The sequence below is a fragment of the Carassius carassius genome, chromosome 11 (genome assembly GCF_963082965.1).
Source record: "Carassius carassius chromosome 11, fCarCar2.1, whole genome shotgun sequence".
Lineage (NCBI taxonomy): Eukaryota > Metazoa > Chordata > Actinopteri > Cypriniformes > Cyprinidae > Carassius > Carassius carassius.
Window position 1 is genome coordinate 5,605,403 of NC_081765.1, and position 9,486 is coordinate 5,614,888.

Below are 9,486 nucleotides of genomic sequence, written 5' to 3' on the forward strand. Positions count from 1 at the left end.
ACTGTTTACTAACAAGGTGACAGTGCCAACTAGTGGCCTGACATACTGTATGTGCCTTTGGCCATTTTCTCAAATGTGTGTAAAGGCGAAAAATGTTTGTTTTGTTTTTAAAATGTTGTCGTGTACAGTATATGCGAAACTTAAAAAAAAAAAAAAGGGAAAAACTCATGTTTTTGACTACATCGTTGTTGTGTAAATGAAGCCTTAAAGGGTTAGTTCACCCAATAATCAAAATTATGTCATTAATAACTCACCCTCATGTCGTTCCAAACCCGTAAGACCTCCGTTCATCTTCGGAACACAGTTTAAGATATTTTAGATTTAGTCCGAGAGCTCTCAGTCCCTCCATTGAAGCTGTGTGTACGGTCTACTGTCCATGTCCAGAAAGGTAAGAAAAACATCATCAAAGTAGTCCATGTGACATCAGAGGGTCAGTTAGAATATGTTGAAGCATCGGAAATACATTTTGGCCCAAAAATGCAAAAACTACGACTTTATTCAGTGTCTTCTCTTCCGTGTCTGTTGTGAGAGAGAGTTCAAAACAAAGCAGTTTGTCATATTCGATTTGCGAACGAATCATTCGATGTAACGGTAATCTGGCTCGGCTCGGTGTTCATCTTCAGTTCTCTCTTCACAGCAGTTCAGTCAGTGTACTGTTTGAGTGCATGCATTACTCCGGGATATTGGTTTGTTTTAACTCAGAGGGAGTGTCAGCCACATTAAAAAAGTTAACAGCTTAAGTAATTTGTGGATTAATGTGTATTAGAGATGCGAACCGTTTAAAACGATTCAGTTCATTTTGGTGAACTGGTTCAAGAAGATCCGGTTACATCTAATGATTCGTTCGTGAACTGGATATCACTAAACTGCAGTGATTTGAACTCTCTCTCACAACAGACACGGAAGAGAAGACAATACTGAATAAAGTCGTAGTTTTTGCTATTTTTGGACCAAAATGTATTTTCGATGCTTCAAAATATTCTAACTGACCCTCTGATGTCACATGGACTACTTTGATGATGTTTTTCTTACCTTTCTGGACATGGACAGTAGACCGTACACACAGCTTCAATGGAGGGACTGAGAGCTCTCGGACTAAATCTAAAATATCTTAAACTGTGTTCTGAAGATGAACGGAGGTCTTACGGGTTTGGAACGACATGAGGGTGAGTCATTAATGACATAATTTTGATTATTGGGTGAACTAACCCTTTAAAGTATTAAACGCTCTCTCTTTCTCTCTCTCGTGATCAGGTGGGACGAGTGTGTCCAGTGCTCTAGAGTGCCCTCATGAGGAGACTCGCCCTATTGTCTCTTTGGACACGTCTCAGATGGTGAGTATTTACATGAATACATGCAGGTGTGATATATACCGACACTCGTTCAGCGCCTGTATTTGTGTGTGTGTGTTTATGGTGCATATATTACACCTCCACACATACAGAGCTTGCTGTGTACCTGGCTGTACTTCTCTCCCCTGTTTTTACCGCTCTCCTGCGCCTTCTCTCTCGTTTTCCCCCTCTCCACTGTTTCATCTGTTGCTCTGTCCTTGGCTGGCCTGTTTTAGAGGTCACAAGGTCACCCACATGAAAGGCAGCCTGGTGGTTTTATAAGCGCAGTGGCGTGATTGATAGCTGGGGGGCGGAGCCACCTGTGGAGACCGAGCTGTTTCCTGAAGTGCATTTAACCCCTGTGGAAACCAGGGGACAAATCCCAGCTGATACTAACAGCAGCTAAAGCCCGGGCTGCTGGGAAGCGTGATTTATATGCGTTTCTATTGTTAAATTGAAAAAGAAGTTCTGATTTTACTCATGAGCAAAAGTCAGTTATTATAGATCATCAAACTACATCAGAGAAGACTAAAAGCAGTGGTTTGTGTTGTTGTGGTTTCTGGTTCACACACACACACACACACACACACACACACACGCAGTGACCTCTCTCTGTCCTCACTCACTAAGCTGAGATATGTGTGCTGAGTTTAGCAGCAGTGAATCAGTTTGACATGTGGTTTAAGGGAGACCTGCGAACACACTCACAATGTCAACACCACTGCACTTTAATCAAAATCTCTCTCCTTCTCTCATTCTAGTCTATTCCAGTCCTTATAATTAGCCAGTCATACATACATGTTGTGTTTTTATATGCGTTTATAATCTATTCTACGTATACAGTACTGTATGTCTCTTGCATTGAATATCCCCCATTTTGGCCACATACAGGCTTTTTGTCCTTTGTTTTTTGTTCTGTCTTTGTCAGAAAATAACGACAATTTTTAAAAGCTATAATTGTATAGTTTGACCTCTAGGGATAATTCACCCAAATATTACAATACTGTATTTGTGTTTTTGGCCACATCCACATATACAGGTTTTTTTTCTATATTGTTCACTATGCTAGAGATTGGCAAAACTGCATACTTTAAGGATCAACTGGGTTCCCTGAATGACTGCTGTTGTCGAATAGTCATCTTAATGATGCTTTTATTATGAGGTTGATTTAGAGTTGATGTTAAATCAGATTGACTTCTTAGGGGATTTTCACATCCGGGATATTATAGAATATTATATACATATATACAATATTACTGTTATTACGATACTTTTGTCTCTTAATAAGAGACTTCTTTCAGAACATGAACATAGGGATACACCGGTATGAAAATGTCGGCTGATAACCGATAATTCAGCTTTTGAATGGAAATGTTACCATAGTTTCATAAAATTTTCAAAGTTTTATTTTCTCAAATTTGACAGCGTTCAGCAAGCTCAATCATTCAATCCTGGTACCCAAGTAAAAAAAAAAAATATATATATATATATATATATATATAAAATGAACAAATACTTTAATTGATTTAATTAATATTAAACAAATGTTTTTTGAATGATTCAGTTAATATTACATTTACAACCCTGTTGCCAATTAAGGCAAATTTTAATTTTGACTATTTAATTTGGCTGTTTATTTAATTTTCAATCAAAATTAAGAAACATTTTGGTAACAGGGTTGCAAAAACTCCAGACATAAAAAATCAATACAAAATTAAACATGTAATAGAAATAACTCAGCCTTTGCTGTATGACTTAATATCTTCTGTTCAACAAAACAATATGATATTTTGAATAAAAATCAATGGTAAACGAACTTTCTTTAAAATGTCTTATTTTCATTTTTAATAGTGGGTGAACCGTCCCATTCAGAGTTCCTTGCTCTGTTATGTATTTATTACTCCCCTATTCATGGCAAATGCTTTCATCTTAATTTTCTAAAGGTTAAAATGAGAGGACTCCCTACGTGACCTGTTATGTTCTGCTGTTTGTTCCTTTGTGTAGAACCGAATATTGTGGATTGATGAGAAGAATCTAACGGCTCATGTGGAGGCTGGGATCATCGGACAGGATCTGGAGAGACAGGTCAGTGATACACACACTGATTTAACAGCCACAACATAAGCCGTTTGCTTGTGCTTGTGACAAACTGAACACAAACACACACACACAGAGCAGATGGTCCCATAAACTAATGGTGAGAGTGGTATTTTGTGTGTGTGTGTGTGTGTGTGTGTGTTGGACGGATGCAGGACAGATGGTGGAACATTAAAGTGTGTTTGTATTTGTTGAGGTTCGCTTAATAAAATCACCTGGAGCGTGTGTGTTATCTGAGACTGATCAATAAGACCATCAGCTCCCTCGCAGGTATACGGCTGTCATGCTCACACACTCCATATCGTGAGTCAGGAAACAGGTCTGAAACGCTCCATAAGGCTTAAACACATTTCATGTGAGGCTGGTGTTTTATTGACAGTCGAGTGATTAGAAGTTTTGTTATAAAACCGATATCATCCAGTTCCTGGATGCTGATTGGTCAATACAGTGATCCAGCTGTGCTACAATAAGTGATATTGTAACATCTATCCGTTCACCAGCTGCTGTGTATACTGTATCCAGGGGTGTTTTCTATATATATTTGTTGTTGTTCAAAGCAAAATGTAGATTTTATCTGTGGTTAAATCCACCAAATTTGGTTTGTGCTTCGTAAAGAATGTGACGAATGTGAATGTGACATTTTTGGGGGGTCTGAAGATCATTACTGTGTTTACAGATATGACACACACTACCATTTAGAAGTTCTGGAATAATATGTTTTTGAAAGAAGTATTCAAAATGCAGTAAAAACTGTAATATTGTGAAATTTAAATGGATTTAGACAGTTCCAGACATTTGAACAATAGTGTATATATGCATATATAAACATCATTGCACAGCACCAGCTATGAATGAATGAACAGTTGCTGAAGCCATTGACTTTCATAGTATTTTTGTTTTACTATGGAAGTCAATGGCTACCGTGAACTAGATTTGGGTGTATAAGAAGTAATTACTTTCCTGTTGAGGATGTTTTGTGTTCTTGGTGTGAATCTAGCTGAATGAGCGTGGTTACTGTACGGGCCACGAGCCGGACTCCATGGAGTTCAGTTCTCTGGGCGGCTGGGTGGCCACACGGGCGTCAGGCATGAAGAAAAACATCTACGGCAACATCGAAGACCTGGTATGTCTCCCTGTTTCTCAACACATACACCGTTCTGGGACAGAGTTCACATCCATGCTCTGCCTCACACCCTTCAAATGTTGAGATGTGCTGTCGTAGGTCATTCAGGGTACCTGTGATGTGTTCCCAGGTGGTGCATATAAAGATGGTGACCCCTAGAGGAGTGATTGAGAAGAGCTGTCTGGGGCCCCGCATGTCCACCGGCCCCGACATACATCACTTCATACTGGGCTCAGAGGGTACGGACACGTCGTGTTTTGTGTGAGGATTGTATCTGATCTGAAAGGATCCATTCAAACTTTGATGAAAGACAATGAGGCCTGTGCTGATGACAAAATCGAAGTGTTGTGCACTGTAGACGCATCCTAGTGTTCACCTAAAAATCGAAGTATTCTTCAGGCCAAAGTTTCTCAGTGGATATCTAGAGACTACTACTACTACTACTACTGTACTGTAGTGGATCCTCTTCTCATTGTGCACACTGAAGTTAGTTTGACATTGGTTGGGTCACTGATAGTGATAAGCATTATATGGGGGTTTATATTGTAGGGAGAGTTCTTATCAATCACTTTAGGTTTTCATATAAACAGTCCTCTTAATCAGAGAGATTTATAAAGCAGAGTTTTGGTTTATCTTTATCTAGGGTCATGTTGCCCGGTTTGGGCTTATATCCACATGAAGTCTCACAGTTAAGATAGATACATTTAAAACAGATTATATGATGCAAAACTAAACAATCTGCTATTAAAAGGATTAGTTCACCCAAAATTTATTTTTTTTGTACATTTTCTCACCCTTGGGCCATCCAAAATATCGATGAGTTTGCGTCTTCATCGGAACAGATTTGAATTAATCTAGCATTACTTCACTTGCTCACCAGTGGATGCACTGCAGTGAATGGGTGCCGTCAGAATGAGAGTCCAAACAGTTAAAACATCACAATAATCCACACCAATCCAGTCCATCAGTTAATGTCTGGTGAAGAGAAAAGCTGTGTGAGAAACAAATCCATCTTTAATGTGTTTTAACTTTAAACCGCCAAAATACAAGTCCATAATCCATAATAACACTTCTTCCAGTGAAAAAGTCCATCCTCTGTTGTCCTCTCACATTAAAATCCCCCCACATATTTGTTTAGAGCTGGTTTAGAAATGGCGCTTGATCTGTGCATATTTCTCTCCTGATTCAGATGAGACGACTGTTTTCGCTGCAGAAAACAATATTATAAATAGAGGTTTAAAACCATCTTTATAATAGATGTATTTCTTATGAACATTCAGCTCTTCTCTTCACCTGATGTTAACTGATGGACTGGAGTGCCGTGGATTACTTATCGATTATTTTGATGTTTTTATCAGCAGTTTGGCTGACGGCACCCATTCACTGCAGAGGATCCACTGATGGGCAAGTGATGCAATGCTACATTTCAAGCAAAAAATGCCTAAAAGTGCCTAAAATCTTTAGTTCTTCCTCCCAGAAGTCATGTAGCAGTCATGCCATCCGACTGAAACTTGTGATTTTCAAAAGTGTTTTCCAGTTTTGTGAGCAGTCGGTTCGGATACTGTGAACCAGTAGGGGGCAGTAAAATGTTCGGCTTTCTGTTTCTCATACTCTCCTCAAAGAGGGCAAGTCAGAACTATGTGCTCGATATCCTATATGTGTCATGATCCTGTTAAAAGTATCACCCTTATCCATAGAGAAGGAGAGTGTTATTAATCGGTCTCTCTAAAAAGTCATTAAGCTGTTCATGAAGCCCTGAACTGATGAAAATGGGTCATAATCGTTGTGTTTTCTAAAATGGTCTGTGATTCTATGAAGAAGGACTTCTGCTGCTTTAATGGCTTTGTAATGTCAGGGGCATTTCACCTTTCCCCTCTGACACGCTTAAGTTCAGATGACAGAGTTAATGTTGTTGTTGTTTTTACGGGGTCTGGATATCTTTAGATCTAAGGATTATTATATCAGAGGTGTCTGTGTGTGTGTTTGATGATAAACCATTTGTTTAAAGAAATATTGAGGGTTAAATGCAACTTAAGTGATGTCTATTATTGCTGTAAAAATATCCTGTTAAATTACAGTAAAAAAAACTGCCACCTTTAACAGAAATACATCTTAAAAATGACAGTGACAATCTTTGAGATATTACAGGCTGGCATATTTACAAATTATGTCTGTATTTTTTGAGTGATATAACGTTAATATAAGCCACTACCAAAATCTGTTTTAAATCCCAAAATGTACTGAAAACCACCATAATACAGCTGGTAAATCGTTCATCGTAAGTTGTCTGTCCATAAAACAATAAACTCCTATTGAACAGGAAATGAACATGGTCAAACACACAAAGACAAATTAACACACACGATTTTAAAATAATGCGACAACTAGTCATTAAATAACATAAAATCTAACACACAACACCCTGACGTAAATGATTGATTATAAACAGAAGAAGAAAAAAATTTAATATAATATAATCATATGTGCTGTGTCATGCAGTATCTTTTGGGAATATCTCTTTGCTGTTGTTCACCATAAATTATATGGTTATTCATAGTTTTTTCTTCCAAAAACTATAAGTTTGACAGTATTTTACAATATAATTACGTATAAAGTGGTAAAACATTTACGGTTTACACCTTAAAGTATATAATTCAGTTTTTTAATTCCAAAAACATAATTTTGACAGTATTTTACAATATTATTACAAATAAAGTGATGTTAAAACATTTATCTACTCATCATAAATTATACAATAATTAAGTTTTCCCCTATAATTTCATAGTATTTTACAGTAAAATTACATATACTATGATGTTAACCATTTACTTTTATGGTTTTCCACCATTTATTATACAGTGATTCATAATTATTTTCCAAAAACCATACATTTGCCAGTGTTTTACAGTAAAATTCTATATAATGTTAAACCATTAACACATTTTCACCATATAATTAATGATAAGGTAACGTAGTTAAACAAATTAACAGGTTTTAGGAGCTTTTTACAGGGTTGTCCTATAAAAAGCATTCTATATTACAGCATTGTACTATTTTAATGAATAAAATATGAGTGAAGGATGAGGGTGAGTGGGGTTTTGTAGCGGAGGGTTGTTTTGCTCACATATGGTCAGAATAAACTCTCCCCAGGACTTTCTCACCAGTGTTGCACGCTCGCTCTGGGCTGTCACTAATGAGTGCAGAACCCCAGACTCCGAGCAGCAGACGCAGGGTATCCCTCAGAGGTCAGAGGTCATGCTGGTTTGGGACAGGAGGCCTGCTGTGCTGTACTCTGTTGGACGCTCAGTGGCTCTGCTCTCCCGCCAGTGTGCCGTTTGATACTGACCTGCTTTATGTCACAGAACACAGTCTGTAAATCTTTCTGCTTCCTTTTGTAGTGAAGAAACTTGAGCGTTCAGGTCAAAATTAACACGCAGAGAGCCGGGGGCTCCGTGCATATATGTGTGTGTGTGTGTGTGTGTGTGTTGCACACTCATTTAACTCTCTGACATCCTTTGCTTGATTTTAAAGACTATTCAAATCATGCATATTACAGATCACACACATTTTCAGCCCTTGTGTGTGTGATACAGTAATAGCGAAACTGATCAAGCTCCTGTGAAACTCTTTGTGACCACACACACGCTGATGTGTGTCTTGCTCCTCAGGGACTCTGGGAGTGGTGACTGAAGTCACAATGAAGATCCGGCCCATTCCTGAGTATCAGAAGTACGGCTCTGTGGTCTTCCCAAACTTCCAGCAGGGCGTGGCGTGCCTGAGAGAGGTGGCCAGACAGGTCAGTACTGGACGTCATGAATCCAGCAGTGCTCAGACTAATCTGATTTACATTACCCTTCAAAAATGAGTAAGGTTGTTCACCGAGGCTGCATTTATTTGACCAACAGAAATATTGTGAAACATTATTAGAGCTTAAACTGTTTTCTATTTGAATAACTTTTAAAATGTAATTTATTCCTGTGATTTCAAAGTTGAATTTTTAGGATCAACAATCCAGTCTTCAGTCCCTTACGAAAATTAACTGTGGTTTTACAAAAAAAAACATGGTTATTGTAGTTAAACCATAGTAATAACAAATTAACCATGGTTCTTCTACACTAACCGTAGTTTAACCATGGTATTTGTAGTAAAACTGTGCTTATACAAATGGTAATCAATCCACTTTTACTGTAATAAAATGGTTAAAGTGTCACTTGATACTTCAAAAATCATCAATATATTGATTTGCTGCCCAAAAAGTCTTTATTATTATCAGTGTAGAAAACTATTTTTTTTCTTAAGAATTTTGTAAGAAGCATGATATATCTTCGTATAAAAATAACATTATAAATGTTGTTGCTGTCGCTGTCAATGGTTTTTACCATGTTTTGTTCCAGCATAATTTTAACTGGTTTTAGTCCATCGCTAACGTGATGCAAACCATTGCTAGCATGTTTACAGCATTGTTTCTAGCACATTTTAACATGCTAACATATGTTGTTTTGAGATGTTTCAGCATGATGTTAACATGCTAATCTACAAAATAGCACATCGCTAACATATTTCTTTAATGTTTTAGCATAATGCGATAAGCAAAGCATTACTTGAACATGATGGCATGTTAACAAACTGCTAGCACATTTTAACATGGAAATCATTCGTGACGTTATAAATGTCTTTACACTTTTTTTGTTCAGTTTGATTTAATTTCTGAATAAAAGTATGAATTTCTTTTAAAAATCTTTCTGACCTCAGACCTTTGAATGCTACTGTATGTATTTAGCATTAAGTATACCAAAAATATAAATGCCACTGGTATAATTATTTTATGTAATATTAACTGATTTAGGCTTATGATCTTATCTTAAATATTGTGCATCTGCATTTCTTTCATGTTTTATAACATGCTGAACTGACTGCTGTGTGTATTTTGAGTGC

General features: G+C 37.3%; 1 protein-coding gene across 2 annotated transcripts in view; it reads left to right on the forward strand.

The window, feature by feature from the left end:
• The window catches only part of LOC132152667 (alkyldihydroxyacetonephosphate synthase, peroxisomal-like), a 49,153-nt gene that overhangs the window by 25,150 nt on the left and 14,517 nt on the right, over positions 1-9,486 (forward strand). For both annotated transcript variants that reach the window (XM_059561452.1, XM_059561451.1), the window contains exons 7-11: positions 1,255-1,334; positions 3,336-3,416; positions 4,426-4,551; positions 4,682-4,790; positions 8,220-8,347. In XM_059561452.1, the coding sequence (XP_059417435.1) occupies positions 1,255-1,334; positions 3,336-3,416; positions 4,426-4,551; positions 4,682-4,790; positions 8,220-8,347 (524 nt within the window). The remainder of the gene's footprint in view (positions 1-1,254; positions 1,335-3,335; positions 3,417-4,425; positions 4,552-4,681; positions 4,791-8,219; positions 8,348-9,486) is intronic.